Source organism: Plutella xylostella, chromosome 19 (genome assembly GCF_932276165.1).
Source record: "Plutella xylostella chromosome 19, ilPluXylo3.1, whole genome shotgun sequence".
Lineage (NCBI taxonomy): Eukaryota > Metazoa > Arthropoda > Insecta > Lepidoptera > Plutellidae > Plutella > Plutella xylostella.
In genome coordinates this window covers 8899988-8918687 of record NC_063999.1, presented here as the reverse complement: position 1 = coordinate 8918687, position 18700 = coordinate 8899988, and the positions used below count along the sequence as shown (strand labels likewise).

At 41.7% G+C, this 18700-nt stretch overlaps 2 protein-coding genes and 1 long non-coding RNA gene across 3 annotated transcripts in view; 2 read left to right on the top strand and 1 right to left on the bottom strand.

The window, feature by feature from the left end:
* Positions 1-323: 323 nt before the first annotated feature.
* Positions 324-2469, top strand: LOC105390962 (UMP-CMP kinase). Its single transcript, XM_011562359.3, has one exon. It carries the CDS (start codon positions 417-419, stop codon positions 1056-1058), a length of 642 nt encoding a protein of 213 aa, XP_011560661.2. The 5' UTR covers positions 324-416; the 3' UTR covers positions 1059-2469.
* Positions 2470-5457: 2988 nt separating this feature from the next.
* Positions 5458-18700, bottom strand: part of LOC105388627 (ATP-binding cassette sub-family A member 2) — a 39434-nt gene continuing 26191 nt past the window's right edge. The window contains 7 exon segments of the mRNA XM_048627944.1: positions 5458-6139; positions 6300-6379; positions 14424-14557; positions 15114-15324; positions 16586-16856; positions 17540-17676; positions 18243-18356. Coding sequence (XP_048483901.1) covers positions 5963-6139; positions 6300-6379; positions 14424-14557; positions 15114-15324; positions 16586-16856; positions 17540-17676; positions 18243-18356 — 1124 coding nt within the window. The 3' untranslated portion in view covers positions 5458-5962.
* Positions 12638-13925, top strand: LOC125489935. The gene is made up of 2 exons (XR_007267340.1): positions 12638-12741; positions 13094-13925. It is a non-coding gene; the product is annotated as an uncharacterized LOC125489935 (long non-coding RNA).

The window sequence follows — 18700 nt, the reverse complement described above, 5'->3', positions numbered from 1 at the left end:
TACACTTGCACACAGGCAAGACATGACAGAAATGCGCGACATAAACCTTTTACCAAGTCTTGTCTTGCGCCCCGTGATATGTGAATCGCGATGTGTAATAATAATAGATCTTACATTATCATTGGAAACCAAAGCGGCATATTGTAAAAGAAACATGGGATTTTTTCGAAACTAATAAAACTCGCACGGTAGTTTTATAGAAACGTCCGTGTCGTTGACGACGCTGCGGTTTTTGTTAGTAGGTAACGCAATCTGAACACGCCCTTGAAATATTTTAGTATGGCAACATCTCTCTTCTCCATACTGATAAACGTCATCTTCAAAACGTCAAATTACGTCAAAAAGCTGAGTTGTAGCTTTGCGCATGTTTTCTAAAACCACTAATTATCTATAACAACTCAGTCGCCTGCAGTTTCATGTTGAGTAGGGTGGTGCGGCCGCTATCGTCGTATCTCAACAAAATGGTGCCTGAAGTAGTGTTCGTGCTGGGAGCGCCGGGCGCCGGCAAGGGCACGCAGTGCTCGCTTATTTCGAAGGAATACGGGTTCGTGCACCTGTCGGCGGGGGACCTGCTGCGCGAGGAGCGCCAGCGGCCCGGGTCGGAGTTCGGGGAGATGATCGAGGAGAAGATCCGCAACGGGAAGATCGTGCCGGTGGAGGTGACGTGCTCGCTCATCCACAAGGCGATGCAGCAGTCGGGCCGGGAGCGCTTCCTGGTGGACGGCTTCCCGCGCAACAAGGACAACCTGGACGGCTGGGAGCGCGTCATGTCCGACAAGACCAAGCTCCTGTTCATCCTGTTCTTTGAGTGCTCGCAGGAGCTGTGCATCGAGCGCTGCCTGGGCCGCGGCGCCGCCGGCAGCGGGCGGTCGGACGACAACCTCGACAGCCTCAAGAAGAGGTTCAACACATACCTCAACGACACCCTGCCTATTGTACAGCACTATGAGCAGATGGGGCTTGTCCGCAAGATCAATGCAGAGTCTCCCCCAGAACAGGTATTTGAAGATGTCAAGGATGTGTTCAGTGATGCCGGCATGGTCAGTATACGCAACTAGGGTGTAGGAGTATTAAGAGTGACAACGAGGTAGCTAAATGTTGTGTAACATTGCCATTCCCTATGTGAAAGATCAAAGATTATGTTAAGACCCAAATGAGGCATAGTAATTCCATAGGCGTTCAATGTAATATTAAGTAAATGAAGTATAAGATCAACTGTAATTTATTAGAAGAAGTGATAGAGCTCAGTGCAACAGAATAGGTACCTGTTAGTGCTAAGCACCTGGTGTTATTTGTAGGTTCTAGGTAATGGTATACTAGATGCAGGATGTTGATACATATTTTATTATTAATGTTAAATAGTAGGTAATGACAATGACTTAGTAAACCTACTTAGATTCAGATATCATAAATGTTTCAGCTAACATAGGTACTAGTGGTTCTACAGTGATATTTATTACATTTATGATTAGTTTTGACTTGTAATGATGAGTGGTTTGTATATCTTTATCATTGATACCTTTGTAATTTAAGATTGGTGTTGATTTTCCTTTTGTATTGTCATATCATGGTAGTTAATCAGCTAACAAAATGTACTTTTTATCATCAAAAAAACATCACCTTGAACATTGATTTGTAAGTCTAACAATGATTTTAAGAACTCTAGTGAGGGGACTTATTTATATTAAGTAGAGAGTTTAAATGTCAACTTTATGAATATGATAAATAAGTAAAAATAATACTAAAACAGTTGAGCTTCTCCCCACTATTAGTACAAAAAGTATACAATAAAAAACCTAATCCTACCTAAATTTTAATAGTCACAATATTATGTTCCTACTTACGAAGTTGATGTTTGCAATAAAATTGTTTTTGAGTTACCAAGGCTTATTACGAAAATATTTCATAGATATTGTGAACTAAAATATACTGATATAAAATATTGTTTTACATGGAGGACATTGAAATATAAAATTATAATTATAGTATGACATGATAATATCATCATCAGTCATCTTGGGGGCAAGTTCATTTTACTATCATTATTTTGATAAGTGCTTACTATTTTTTGAAAATACATAGTGCTTTTAAAGTTCAAGATTCTTAATGAATATTTAAAATGTATATTTAATGCCCCAATTAATAGATTCATATTTACCTTGCCTGTTATGCATTTAGTAAGTAAACTTTATAGCATTTTAAACAATATTTAGGTATATTTATATACCTGCCTGACAAAACAGAACAAAAGTGGAATTTCTTCTCAGTAAATGAAATCATGTTATTTATTATTATAATATTCACACGCAACTTTGACCTTGATTGTACACAATACTTGTATTGTATCTTTAGTTTTCGCCATTTATAGTTGAGTAAATTAGTGTCGGTCAGTGGTTACAACTTAAATAACTTAAATTATTCAAATAGCTGTATTTAGTATGCGAATAAGAAATAAATAAATAAATGTTACTTTGAATTTTATTTTATCCTCAGTAGGTAATATCCCCAATAATTGAAACCTTCAGTCTACTAAGAAGATATAAGCTTATTTATACTTTATATAATTATGTAACGGTTGTACTAATTAGATTAAGTAGGTGGGGTACTGAAACACTTACCTACATTGTTAAATTGTAACTTGTTACGATTGAATCGGTAGAGTAGAGACCCTACACCCTTTTATTTTGAAAAACTTGGATAAATGTAGACTATTAGGGTGGGGGTAGGGATCCCATACTTAATTTGTAATGGTGAGTATCTACCTACTTTAAGGTTCTCTCCCAGTGACCTTTGACCTCCCTATTGCCACCCCGGGCTAGCTGGGCTGTTCACTGGGACGGTACATGTGGGACTGTTCCCCTGGCTTACTCTTGGGCTGATCATTTAAGGGCCTTTTTCCTTTCCTTACGGCGCACTGAATATCTAGAATCTGTCTGTTCTCATAATACGTTACACATGGGTGTAACATGGATATAGAAGTTTAAGGTTATGTTCTTGGTTATGGGCCCAAGAGCATAATCTACCTACATCCTAGGTATTGGGTATTGGGAGGTAGGCTCTAAAAAATCGAATTAGCATGAAGATAGCGTAAAACGTAACAGATTTAAAAAAATACACTTTCAAACGGAAGTTAAGTATTTTTTTTGGCGCATATTGGCCTTGGCTAGATACTTAATTCAATCATAAAACACAGGAAAACAGTAAATAGAAAGGTCACTTACCTTTGCGCTGGCTGGTGACGGTACCGGGCCATCACACCCGCCTCGGCTGCACACGGCGGGGTCCCTCGCACTCACGACACTGTTCCCTCACTGGCACGTCTGCTCACCGCTGCCGCTCACACAAAAATGAGCCGGTGCTTGCTTGCGTAAAGATTTCGTTCTACCCGCAAGTGACCAATATAAATCGGTACAGTGGAAGATTTTCTGACAGCTTTTTACAAAAATCATAGATGGCATTAGTGGTTCGACAAGCGTTTTTTATTGCCAGTGATTAGAATTATAATTACATACTTATTATTTTTTTATTTTAATTTTGAGCTAATACAAAGAATCATTGAAAATTCCACAGTTCTAGAAAATAAAATAACACCATTACGTAAACGCTACACAAATCGCTCGTCTCTGGCCGCCTATCGGATGACTTTGGAACTACTTTTTTATGAGCTATCAAAAAATCTCACTCACGACACTTTGGGATTTTGGGACATGTAGTCTATGACACACCTCCCGAACCTATTACTGGCGTCGAAAGCGAGATAAGTAAAGGCGAGGTCCCATTGATGCGTTGCGTCGTCGCAGCTATTTATATTTTTTGACCTTTCCTTTGGTAAGACGCAACGCAACAATGGGGCCTCTCCTTTACTTCTCTTAAAATCTGAAATTAAATCTTGCAGACAATACAAGCGTTGCCTCAAAGCCTATCGAACGAACCATTAAAACACATAGTTATACACATACAATTCATTAATTTATTGAGATAATATACTTAGGTGTAGTGTAAATGCAGTCTTTACATTTTAAGAAGAATTTATAAGCGAGCCTTATATTCACTTACTTAGTTAAAATAATAAGTACTATTAAATAAGGAATAAGATATCACCAACATCTAAATAATAAAAAAACATATATCGCGTTATATCTGCTAATCAATACCCATTTACATAATAGTTTTACTTAAAAATAACCCAAAATACTATTGTAAAAGTTAAACAGGAATGACTCATTGTAATTTAATTAATATTATTATTTTAAATAAAATTCATAAACTTGATTAATTATAAAGTCATAATATTTAGTTTATCTAGCCCCTACTTATTTTAATACTTTGGTTGGTTGTGTTGTGTTTGGTTGCTAGATGTTAAATTCATTATCACCAGCCCGTGGCCATCTACCGTTGGACAAAGGCAATATCAATTTAATTTAGTAAGTATGAAAAGAACTTAATTAACTTGTAGCATAGGCACTTTAGGTAATTAAGAATACAAATTGAAAAAATCTTGCAAACAAAAAAGTTATACATAAAAAAGTACGCCTTGATACTTGTAACACTTATTTACCATTTAAAGTATACCTATATGCAAGAGTTAAAAAATAAAGGTACATCCAAGAATACTACAATTTATATGCCCATTACACATGGAATAATACCTATTAATAAGTAAATATCATTACGACGAACAGAAATATTAATATCATTTCATATAATAATACTTGTAACTGCTCCATTTTATTACACCATATGTGCCTAATGCCTAACACGTAAACAAAATTAGTAAGACCAATAGCATTGCAAAAAAATACAAAAGGCTATGCTAAGTGTATAGAAGATTAAAATATATTTAGAGCATAGATAGATATGTCCTGACGCCTTAAAATAGATAGTAAGTTATCGTTTTTTAAGGTTACCCATACATTACTTCGAGACCCTTACCAGTTTCATATAAAAGATAGAAGTAATTTCGAAACCATATTCAATTTAATATTTGGTGCACATTTTCAATAGATAAATATTGTATAAATGAGTGTAGACTTAGCTTTATCATTAATTTGAATATGGACGTTTTGAAACACCATTCCCATTTTAAAAACAACGTAGAGAGAGCTTAGCTCGTAATAGAACCATAAGATTATAGATTAATTAATTACTATTTCTTGATATATATTTTTATCATTAGCCCGACTTGTCTAACTAACCCTTATTAGGGCATGCCTACTTCAAATTTTCATGCGGTCCACGTAGCTTTGTAAAAGAAAAAAAGCACAATAACATAACTTAGTTTAAACATTTAGGGCCTTACCACAAAAACTTAAACAGTATTTAACAGATGTTTAGCGCTGTCAAACGCCTACAACATCTGTCAAATTTCGTTTTAAACACTACTTAAACAGTGTTTAAAGTTTATTGTGGTAGCACAGTTAGCCTCTTGCTTAAATACTCTAATTAATAGTGTTTTTAAGGGGAATCTGCCATCTGTTGAGCATCCCCTTCAACCATCATCACAGTCTCACAATTTCATTGACGGTGAAAAAATTATAAGAATGTATAATAACCATAATCCATTCTACCTTCTACCATACAATGGAATTAAGTGGTGGATTCAGAGCCTTAAGAATAAAACATACTTTGACTGGCTAAACTAAAAGTGCCATCAAAGTTTCAAGTTTCCTTTGAAATGTGTCTGATTTACCATACCGTACATTTAGTGACTTAGGCCGTATACAGACAGTACTAATGCTTAACTTACAGCTGTACCAAGAGAAGAAAGAGAACTAAACTTCATGGGTTTAGGCAAAAAATACACCAACCAATACGATAGGTGCAATAGACGATCAGTATATTTTTTATGATCATTAACAAATTACGTCACTAAGTAAGGTCCAAAACCAACGAAACAAAATATAATCTTTTCTACCAGTTAAAGCAATCTTTCTGTATACGGCCCAACCCAATTATTCCTTCCTCAGACCTGTTGTTTCTTGGCTTCATTACCGTGGGCCAGGTTCAGGAAGACCTCTTCTAGAGTCATCTCGTGAACGGTGTAGTCTTCGATGATAGAGTGACCCGCCTTCAGTTCCTCTATGCGAGTGAACATGTCGCTGTATGGCAGGTTTTCATCGATGTTGTAATACAGCATTGACTGCGGAAAATAAGTAAGGAAGTATTATTATCTGGTATTTATTTTTCCGTGTGAGCTTCACATCGAATTCCCGTGGGAAAACCGGGATAAAGAGTAGGGAGCTTTATGATAGGGTTTTATATATTGGTTCGTTAGTAGTGATAATCTGCTTGTTACGTACCTTATGTTCATCTTTGAGGGTGCATTTGAATTTTTGCTTTATATCTTCTTTTAACTTCTGCATCTGGACATCGGTTGTTTCTGTAAATAGTAGTATAAGATAGTTTAAGTAAGTTTTTAAATATAAATTTATAAGAAACCAGCTACACGGCATTACTTATAATGTACTAATAAATAAATATAAAGAACAGAGAATATGGATCAGTTATTAAATTTATAAAGAAAGTCTATAATTTATGTGTTTTTTTTATTAGATACACTATACAACTATACATAACGTGTAGTTAACGTTAGTACATAATTCAAAGTATTTAACACCCGTGTAAAATTTATGGATGCAATAAATGATTGAGTACATACTACAACTAGTTATACAGTATTTCTCTACTGTTCTCCTACCAAGATGATGACATAATAAATATAATTAAGTACAAAATTTTACGAATAAAATAATATCATGGATTCATCAAAATAGTTAATGTCAACCTGAGAAATGAATATACCTGAAGTAGTTTCAGGTTCTCTATATCGTGAACTAGCAGCTTCGTCTTTACTGAGCGTGGAAAACTTTGACCCTAAAAGTGGAGAGGTATTAAAATAAAACATTTAAACCAATGAATTCTACGAAAAAATATTAATGTACCACCAAGTGTACATACTGTTTGTCAATAGGTAGATCATATGATCAACTTTTGGGTCATACCTTTCGTGTCTTTATCAGTGTCAAAAATAATAATTCCTATTCATATTCCATTTGTGTCATATGTCTGTGATTTAAGCTGTAGTTTATTTCTTTACCTTGTAACGAGCCGTTACAAACCAACCGTCCAACACACCTACCCTCACACCGCAGCCACAAGAGCGCCCGGCGTGTGCGAGACGAGGCGGGGCACCACACAGACGACTCCGGAGAATACAAGGGGCGCGGGGCGACCCGCCTATAAATAGCCGCCGGACCGCCGCTAGAGCACCATTCGCCACCTCCTACTCCGACGAGTGATCATTCCGTCCCCGAGATCCCTCCCCGCACCCATATCTATTCAAGTAATCTATTCACGCACACTAATCTCACAACACCGGTCTCCCCGCGAGGTAGGTTGCTCAACGGACCGAGGTCTCTCGGATATATGGATGTCTGGGGTGCCTAGTTTAAAGCATCCGTATACCCGACTAGACCCGACACAGTGGGCTACCTAATTAGCGGACCGAGGTCCCCCGGATACGTACATGGATGCCTGGGTTGCCTAGTTTAAAGCATCTGTGTAAGTACCGAACTATACAATCACCGAACACACACCGGCCTTCAGCCACATTCTTGTCGACACAAATACACTCCACAAACCCTGGAACAAGTCCACACGCACCACCGGTATTCGCCCGACCTCCTGTACCCTGTATCCTTCCCCTTATTAAGATAGGAACATCCGCGTAGGCCCCTTCAGGGCCCGACCAATATAAATATCAATAATCGTGATAAGTATTTGTGCATTTGTGTAGTGTGTTAATATTAAGTACGTAAGCTGTAAGTACCTTAGATATATAAGTTAACTTGATTGTAAATAAAGCGGGTCCAGTGCCGCCTCAATTGTGTTACACTATTTAATCGGTGTTATTAATTCTCACCCCGTACACCTACCGAGGTTATTTCCCTCCAGGGGCCTCAGGATCAAGATCAGGATAGTTAGGACCGCTTCACGGTCATTGTAGATCCCCCAGGCGACCAGGCACTCCTTCAGAGGCCGGCGTCAAGCTGAGCTAGTCTAAGACCGCTTCCCGGTACATATTAATTGAGAGTTATTAGGTAGGTACCAACCCTAAGCACTAGGGACGTTAGTCATAAGGGTAAGTATCACATTACAATATAGCACCCAACCCCTACTCTCGGGGGAGGCCAGGCAGGTCGATTCGCCCAGGGGTCGCTCCCCGGTGATCCAGACCAGCCCCTGCCGAGCCGCTACATTACATTTGGCGCCCAACGAAAAATCCACATATCCTCATTAATATCTAATACTATTTAGCCCCCCGTAATAACACGTAATTCACTAGAAATAACCAACCGACTGACTAACCGTTCAACTTAAATATCTACCCGTAATCATTCTAAAAATAGACCGACAACCGACCGACCGACCCCGTTCCACAAAAATTACAATTCAAAAGTAAAGAGCAAATAAAATTTTGTTGGTCATTTTTATTTAAGTTGTAGTAACCGATTGCAAACTGGCCCCGCTTTATATTAGGTAAATATACAGCATCAAATGCCAACTTCTTGGATTTATAACCTTAGTAAAGAGGAATTAATAAGGGAAAGCAGGGAGAGGAAACTACCGACCGTAAATTTAACCGTAGACAAGCTGAGGAAGCAGCTGTCCGACCACATCAGAGAAGAAGAGGAGGAGACCTTCGAGATGACATCCGAAGACCAGACCAGAACCGCGAGCCAGCTGAACCTGTCATCCATCGTGAGGGAATGGAATATATCGTTCGACACCGCATGCGACCCGGTTGAGTTCATCGAGCGTTTGGATGAACTGACGTCGTCAGGTGACGTCCCGCAGGACCGATTACTCCAGGTACTACCTAAAGTACTAAGAGGTAAACCGCTGTTGTGGCACAGAAATAATTCAGACAACTGGAAAAAGTGGGAGGACTTCCTAGAAGAATTCAAACTCTTCTTCTACCCGGCGGGATACGAGAAAAACCTGCTTGAGATGATCATCGCACGAAAACAACACCACCGTGAATCTTTCGTCAACTACCTGACCGACATACAAACCCTGATGAGAAGGTACGGAAAAATGACCAAAAAAGAAAAAGAAGAAAGAGTCTACGAAAACATGAACGCGAACTACAAGTACTACATCAAAAAGCAAGACTTCACCAGCCTCGGGGAATTAATAAGACAGGCAGCCGAGTACGAGCAGATCACAGAAGAATCCTCATCTCAACAGTGGAACCACCGACCAGACCGACACCGCCAGACACCGAAAAGTCATCCAGAAACGTCACCAGAACCTCGTAAAATACATGAAAAATACGACAGGACCACGTGCTGCTGGAACTGCGGCAAAGCAGGCCACTCACACAAGGAATGCCGGGGCAGGCAAGTACTGTTCTGTAGCCAATGCGGAGTCCTCGGGAGACTAACGCGCAACTGCTGCAGAAGAGAAACCAAGTTCGGAGACACGAACATAACCGCCGAAGAAAACCGACCAGAACAACGAATTTTTGAAGACGTAAAAATAGGTAAAATCATATACCGAGCGTTAGTTGATACAGGCTCCACCAGATCATACATAAGTAGAAACATTTATGAAGAGAACTCGACAAACGCCGACAAAGAAACAGTAACAGGGATGCGAGTAACCGTCGCAGACGGCAGAGTCATGGACGTGAAGCTCAGAATAGACCCAGAAATCGAGATACGGCAGAGAAAAATAATACACGAACTCTTCGTGCTACCAGCTTATTCACCGCCAAACCTAGTTATCATAGGGATAGACCTCCTAAGAAAGGCAGGAGCCACAATAATCTGGAACAACAACACCGAAACTACACCGAAAGTCACCGAAGTCGTCGCACCAGAAACAACACCACCGAACAATAATAAATTGACCGGCCCTAGAAAATCAAAATCCCGCAAGCAAAAGAAAAAACCTAACCAACAACAGCCACCAAGATATCCCGACACAGCTTCAATCCAGGAACGAAAAGAATGGTTCGAGAGGAAAATGTCCGAAACCCGAAAATCACCAGAAAATGACCCAACATTCGCAATTAAAAACGGCTCACTCCAAAAACGAATTGTAAATCCGGCGTACGGGGTCAAGATCAATGCACAATCGCAGTGGAAATTATGCGTTCCGACACTGAAGAGAAGGTCGATTATCGAACAACACCTTAATGAACCGACAACAACAGGCTACGTGACCACGGGAAAAATCCTAAAAAGCATTGCCGAAACATATTATTGGCCCGGGATGTACAAAGATGTTCTTCATCACATGAAAAAGTACAAAGAACGACTAAAATCATCGTCATCAAACTCGCTGCAACCAAATTCCACCGAACCGAAGCAGTAATAACCTACCGACGACGTCATCACCCATCGCCAGATGTGCCTAGCCGCGGTACTCATGCGATGCCGAACGAACCGATTATTCCAAACCTACCCTCAATCATCAACATAATGAAGATTGAAGATAAATAGCCGTAAAAAGTTTAAACATTTGTATATATTATGACCTAGTCATCCCGTACCGTACCGTATAAATTTTATTATGTATAATTTGTAATTTAATTATAGATATACAACCGTAAAACCGCAATCTGTGTTAAAAATATAGAAATAGGTAAAAATGTAAACGCAAATGCACACATTTTACACCGTCCGTCCGTAGTATAATATAACATAAGTAAATAATAGACACACAGACATGTTAAAATTATAACATCCACCTTTTTCCATCCAAGTCACAAGTAAAAATTTAGCTCAGACTTAGAACATGCTTAGAACAAAGATTGTTATATTTTTGAACGCAGCCCAATACGTTACTCTGTGAACGTACACAGGTTAGAATTTTAGTTGTCAAGTCAATGTCAAGTGTCAAACCGACCGAGTAAATTTCAGCGCAAGGGCACATGCCGTATAAATAAATTTTAATTTATTTCATACTAGCTGTTGCCCGCGAGCTTCGCTTCGCCTTAAAATTATTTTGCCGTGGACTACTCCCGAACTACCTACCCAATAACATGCCATGGTGGTATTAAATTAGATGAAAGTTGACAAATAAGTACGAAGATACTTGACTAAAAATGATTTTCATGACTTCATTGAGCAAAGACTTGTATAGCAATGGCAGAATAGTAATTTATAAATGTTTAATTTCAAGCATCTAACTTATGCAGTTTTGGTTTTTTTCATACTACTTACTTATTTTTTTTCACTTTAACTCCCATTTTTCAAAACAGAACCATAACTTTACTAAGGTGTGCAGACATGTTAGATTGAAAACATCTAGGTATCTTGCAATATCCTATTGTAACTAAGCTTTACGGCTGTTTTAACAGCATGCAGATTTCATCACGCACGTGGGATAGCACGCCATTTTCCCGCATCTCGTGTGCATATTCCACGCGTCACAATGAATACTTGTATGAACGCATGCGGGGAAATCCCGCGTGCGTGATCAAATCCGCATGCTGTTAAAAACAGCCTAAGTTAATGCCGAATTTCAACCGCTAACTCCGGTTTTTGTGGGAAAATACGGTACCTAAGCTACGTCCTTTCCTAATTTCAAGTGCCTACGCTACGTTTAGCCTGTGCGTGTCAGTCATGGGAATTCCGTATAGAAAATCTCTGCATATTTTCCTAAAATACCTACGTAATAAGTTTCATGGTTTTATCTTCAAAAATGACGCATAAGAACCAAATGACAATGAATTAAACGTATTGAAAAGTACAGTCGTTTATTGGGTTGTTTTCGAGGACCTTAAAAACTTACTGCAAATACATACAAACTATAAGTACATTAGCTAAAATCAAACCATACCGCGATCTATATCCGATCCGACAACGCCATCTAGGAGCGGACATAGCTACTATATAAATTAAACTTCTAAAACTCAACACCCATAAAACTTTCAACCCCTATATTACACCCCCACACTGGGTTTTTTTTATATGCTAATTATTATTTTTTTGTGATTATGTAGTGCCTAAATACAAAATATAATGTTTTTATCTTCAAAAATGACGAACTTCATACTACATACATACACAGATCGAAGTTTCAAAAACGCTAGAACAAAATGTTTAATTATTGCTCATCAAGTGCTTAAATATAAAGTTTATTTAAAAAAAGATCTACCCCGGCCGGGAATCGAACCCGGGACCTTCGCCATAGCAGTCAGGGTCACTAACCACTACGCCAGTCAGCCGTAGTATTTTTATCTTTTAAAATTAAGTATTCGCATACAACTTTTAACCCCCCCTTTTAACCCCTTACAACCTCCGTTTCGCAATAAAAAGTAGCCTATGTTCTTTCTCAGGGTCTAGACCATATGTATACCAAATTTCATTCAAATCCGCTCTGTAGTTTTGGCGTGAAAGAGTAACAGACAGACAGACAGACAGACAGTTCCGGATATAACCAACAGATGGCACTAAAAGCGCAATACAGAGAGCTTGTATGGAACCGAGGCGAATTAATATGAAGATCCTACATCGCGGTATTAAAGTTTTTCAGTTGTCTGAAATAAATACAAAACCTAATGTGTTAAATCTATTCTATAGTAGGAGAGTCAGACAGTGACTTTCGCATTTATAATATTAGTTAGGATGTAAACAATTTAAAACCGTAAAGCTGAAACCGTATACCTAATGTAATTAACAGGAAAATGTATATCAGTACACAATAAGTTATATACACATAGCCTACAATGTAAGTAAAACCAACCATGCATTTTATCCTTGCTCATGTCTTGTAAAAAACAAAATATTCACATCTTTTATGTAGAAAAGAATCCCGAATATAATATACCGTTTCCGTCCGAACTTACCGGCACCAAGCAGGGATGAAATGCTCATGGACAATACCGTGTAACTTTTTTTTACCAAAGCTAATAATATTATACTGTGTAAAATTAACCTGATATAAATATCTAAGTAAATAAAATATATCCTGAATCCAGATGATAAAGTAGGAACCCGTTTGTAAACAAATGCACCAGTACATGCACCATTCTCTTAATTTTTCCTTGTATGTACCTACATGACCTGTGAATTTTTACCAGGTAAAAATTCTTCTGCTGAGGGGGGAGAATGTAACGAGCCGTTACAAACCAACCGTCCAACACACCTACCCTCACACCGCAGCCACAAGAGCGCCCGGCGTGTGCGAGACGAGGCGGGGCACCACACAGACGACTCCGGAGAATACAAGGGGCGCGGGGCGACCCGCCTATAAATAGCCGCCGGACCGCCGCTAGAGCACCATTCGCCACCTCCTACTCCGACGAGTGATCATTCCGTCCCCGAGATCCCTCCCCGCACCCATATCTATTCAAGTAATCTATTCACGCACACTAATCTCACAACACCGGTCTCCCCGCGAGGTAGGTTGCTCAACGGACCGAGGTCTCTCGGATATATGGATGCCTGGGGTGCCTAGTTTAAAGCATCCGTATACCCGACTAGACCCGACACAGTGGGCTACCTAATTAGCGGACCGAGGTCCCCCGGATACGTACATGGATGCCTGGGTTGCCTAGTTTAAAGCATCTGTGTAAGTACCGAACTATACAATCACCGAACACACACCGGCCTTCAGCCACATTCTTGTCGACACAAATACACTCCACAAACCCTGGAACAAGTCCACACGCACCACCGGTATTCGCCCGACCTCCTGTACCCTGTATCCTTCCCCTTATTAAGATAGGAACATCCGCGTAGGCCCCTTCAGGGCCCGACCAATATAAATATCAATAATCGTGATAAGTATTTGTGCATTTGTGTAGTGTGTTAATATTAAGTACGTAAGCTGTAAGTACCTTAGATATATAAGTTAACTTGATTGTAAATAAAGCGGGTCCAGTGCCGCCTCAATTGTGTTACACTATTTAATCGGTGTTATTAATTCTCACCCCGTACACCTACCGAGGTTATTTCCCTCCAGGGGCCTCAGGATCAAGATCAGGATAGTTAGGACCGCTTCACGGTCATTGTAGATCCCCCAGGCGACCAGGCACTCCTTCAGAGGCCGGCGTCAAGCTGAGCTAGTCTAAGACCGCTTCCCGGTACATATTAATTGAGAGTTATTAGGTAGGTACCAACCCTAAGCACTAGGGACGTTAGTCATAAGGGTAAGTATCACATTACAATATAGCACCCAACCCCTACTCTCGGGGGAGGCCAGGCAGGTCGATTCGCCCAGGGGTCGCTCCCCGGTGATCCAGACCAGCCCCTGCCGAGCTGCTACATTACAACCTTTTACGCCAAGTATGAATGAATGCAGTTAACAAACCGTACTTCGCTTCAGCTGTCCCAATACAAACCATACTTTACCTCAGATCTATAACTACAAACCATACTTCACCTCAGCGCCACGACTACAAACCGTACCTCGCTTCAGCTTGATCTGCAGCGAGTGCCCGGCGGCGTGGTCGCGGCGCAGGGTGCCCAGGTCCCCCAGGGCACACACCCAGCCCTGGTTCAGGATCGCGATGCGGTGGCAGAGGGCTTCCATCTCGTCCATACTGCGGGAGATATGTAGCATTAGGTACTAATCACTCGCATATTTTTTTTATATTGATAGAGAGAGATGGATCATTGTTAGGACCAACGCAGTGATAAATTGCGTCAGTCAGTGCCCATATCAGCGCCCTCATAAAACCGCAATACGGCTTGCGACCTTTCACGTGAGAACAAATGAACTGTGAAAGCGGGTGACTTCTGACTACCCCTTCGGGTATTACATTGTATGTTTATGTGTAATCGCAACGTAAAAGTATTTCGGTACTCCTTTGTTAATAAAATAGATTTAAGAACAAAACTGTGTCAACCTGTGTGACGATATCAACACGCTGCTATTCCCACTATTATTAGCCCTCAACGCTCGCCACACACGGCGCCTCGACGCGGGGTCCACGCCGGCCGCGGGCTCGTCCAACAACGCGAGTGGGGCGCGCCGGCACAGCCACCATCGAAGCTATAGGCTATTGTTTTAACAAACGAGAGGTGAACATGTCTCTCGAAGCTTTCTAGATAGAGTGAGATGAATCATTGTTAGCTTAGTTATTGCTATTGGCTTACCTATGCGAAGATATCAACACACTGCTATTCCCGCTACTGTTGGCCCTTAACGCGCGCCACACACGGCGCCTCGACGCGGGGTCCACGCCGGCCGTGGGCTCGTCCAACAACGCGAGTGGGGCGCGCCGGCACAGCGCCCCCGCTGTTCCTAGTCGCCGCACGCAGCCCCCGCTGTAGGTTGAGACTGGGCTGTCCGCGTATTTTGTTAGACCTGCGGAGTATAAGATTACGGTTATTATCTTGTTGCTGTCGTAAGGTGGTACTTAAGTCTTTTAAAAACGTGCGCCACGCCGAGCTCAGGCCTTGCGGTCGCAGCTCGCGGCGTGGGACGACGGCGTCTACGGTGGCCTCCTCCAGGCGGTTTCTACTCGAAATCTTAAGGTTACGTTATTCTTTAAATCTGCAAGATCTGAGGGCCTATCACAGGATCACGTGGCAATTCGATACTAAACAAACATATTATGGAAAAAGAACTGTACAGAGCGGTATGCAATGTCACACTCTGTATAAGATTATTGTCAATTAGAGATGTCAGGATGTCAGGGTGTCAATGAATACATAACCGATACGTATAAAGGTCTATAATGTACTAAAGCTTAAACTTATAATAGTCGTAAATGTAATAATCGTGTATTTACAAAGATGTCACGACTTCCTTAATTGAGGGCGCGCATGTACGCGCTGTCATCAAATAGTCTCATGTATGAGTGGCTCATACAAGAACAGCAAACAACGTAGTCACATTTAGGACTAACAAATTTGCTTTCATTTTGACAGTTGACGATACTTAACGCAAACGGAGGTTCTAAAATCTTTAATCGTTGCACAGCATTGGAAGCCGCAGCATCTATCGCCCCGTCAACAACTCACGTCGGGGTCACCACTCACCGACGACCTCGAGCCAGGCGTCCGTCTCTGCGCGGACGTCGCGTCAGCAGCAGCCGCAGCGTCTGTCGCCCGTCAGGAACTCACGTCGGGGTCACCACTCACCGACGACCTCGAGCCAGGCGTCCGTCTCTGCGCGGACGTCGCGTCAGCAGCAGCCGCAGCGTCTGCCGCCCCGTCAACAACTCACGTCGGGGTCACCACTTACCAACGACCTCGAGCCAGGCGTCCGTCTCTGCGCGGACGTCGCCCCGTCAGGAACTCACGTCGGGGTCACCACTCACCGACGACCTCGAGCCAGGCGTCTGTCGCCCCGTCAGGAACTCACGTCGGGGTCACCACTCACCGACGACCTCGAGCCAGGCGTCCGTCTCTGCGCGGACGTAGCGTCAGCAGCAGCCGCAGCGTCTGCCGCCCCGTCAACAACTCACGTCGGGGTCACCACTCACCGACGACCTCGAGCCAGGCGTCCGTCTCTGCGCGGACGTCGCCCCGTCAGGAACTCACGTCGGGGTCACCACTCACCGACGACCTCGAGCCAGGCGTCTGTCGCCCCGTCAGGAACTCACGTCGGGGTCACCACTCACCGACGACCTCGAGCCAGGCGTCCGTCTCTGCGCGGACGTCGCGCGCGCGCAGCCCCGCCAGCGTCAGCAGCAGCCGCAGCGTCTGCCGCCCCGTCAGGAACTCACGTCGGGGTCACCACTCACCGACGACCTCGAGCCAGGCGTCCGTCTCTGCGCGGACGTCGCGCGCGCGCAGCCCCGCCAGCGTCAGCAGCAGCCGCAGCGTCTGGCGCCCCGTCAGGAACTCGTCCAGCCCGAGGAGTTGGGGGCAGTAGGACACCGACCATAGGTACTGGAAGTAAGGAATAAAAGGCATAATTAGTTAGGGTTCTTCTTGTTCATTGGAGGTTGGCAGTCAGCACTTTGCAGCGCTCTCTATTCCTGGCTGTTTTAAAGATTTCTTTCACGGTTTTTACACCGGTCCACTCTTTGATGTTGCACAGCCACGTCAATTTTCTCCTTCCAGGCCTTCTCTTTCCTTCCACTTTGCCCATTAGTTAGGGTTACAAGAAATTAAAACTGGAACTGAACTGGTAAGCTGGAACTTGAATAGCAACACCATCAGAAAGGGCCGATTTTGACATTATTTTCCTACCTTCAACAGGTTGTGTGTATGAAAGTAGTTACGTAAGTATAATCTGTACTATTCTGTACCTTACACATACGCGTCCGGTGCACTCTAGACAGTCGTTTAATTAATCAAAGCTGTTCTTAATCTTATCGTGTCGTTAACAACCCTAGATGTAGTAGTTCAATCCTAACTGTGTCTGTCTGTTACTCTTTCACGCCAAAACTACTGAACGGACTTGAATGAAATTTGGTATACATACGGTCTAGACCCTGGGAAAGAACATAGGCTACTTTTTATCCCGGAATTCGCACGGGAAAACTTTGTAAGGCGAAGCGAAGCGCGCGGAACAGCTATTTAACTAATAAAAATCAACACCTTTCTGAAATCACTCATTTTTAACTCACATCATGGCTCTGCTTCCCGTTCAGGAAGTGTCCGTTGGCGAACATGCGTCCTCGCGTCGGCGTGCCCTCCATGGTGAGCAGCTTGAACGTGGTGGACTTGCCCGCGCCGTTCACGCCTAGTAGGCCGAAGCATTCGCCTGCGAATAAAATAAATAATAATAAATATAGCTATTTAGCTTCCGAATCCAACCGAAAGTACTTCTTCTTCAATCGTGTAAATGCACTAAGCTTCTCCTCTGCCAACTTCCTCCAGTGTTGATTTGCCGGTAGTTAGTCGGAAGTGTAATACTTTTAAAGGTAAAACTTTATTTTTAGTCCAATGTAATGTTGTTATCCAAAGATGATAATGTCTTAATAATATGCCTACCGATAGCACTTTATGCCATATGTAGGTCCTTAATAGATTGTGTTTCCTTGTATGTATCGAATAAAGATTCTTCAACTGACTCCTTATTCATCTGTAACTTTGAAGATCAAACTGTTGGAGCTGGGGGGTATACATATCTTTAGCTTGACCCCCCAAGTCACCCCCTTTTGGCTTAGTATACCACTTTTGCAAGACCCTGTAACAGGTGGTATACAGGGGACATTCTGAACAACTTTTGTTCTACGAGATTTTCGAAAACTTGTAAAACAAAAGTTGTTCAGTATGACCCCCTGAGTCACCCCCTTGCAAGACCCTGTAGATATAATAAAGACTCACCTTTCTTGACGGTGAGGTTGATGCCTCGTACGGCGTTGACGCTCTTGCTGCACAGTTTGAAGTAGTTCTTGTGTAAATCGTGGACCAATAGAGACTCTTGTATCCCCGATTGTGCTGAAAATATAATGAGATTGCATTTGTTTTGTTACAATATAACTGCAGCAAGATTAATACATGTAAAACCTAACCTAATGCTAAACCTACACGGAAATGATTAGATTTTATCTTTTATCTTTTGAACAACTATCGTTTCAGGAATTGAAACAGTTAAATCTTTCTCATGAATTTGATTGTTATGAAACGTTGTATTTTATGTACCTAACTAAACCTACCTTACTTGATTATACGGTATACTAATTACTACATTATGTTTATTACCTACATATGTACATACATGCTTTTTACAAGCAATTTTATTGTTTGAAAAAATATTTTTATTATGTGCATAGCACAAACTT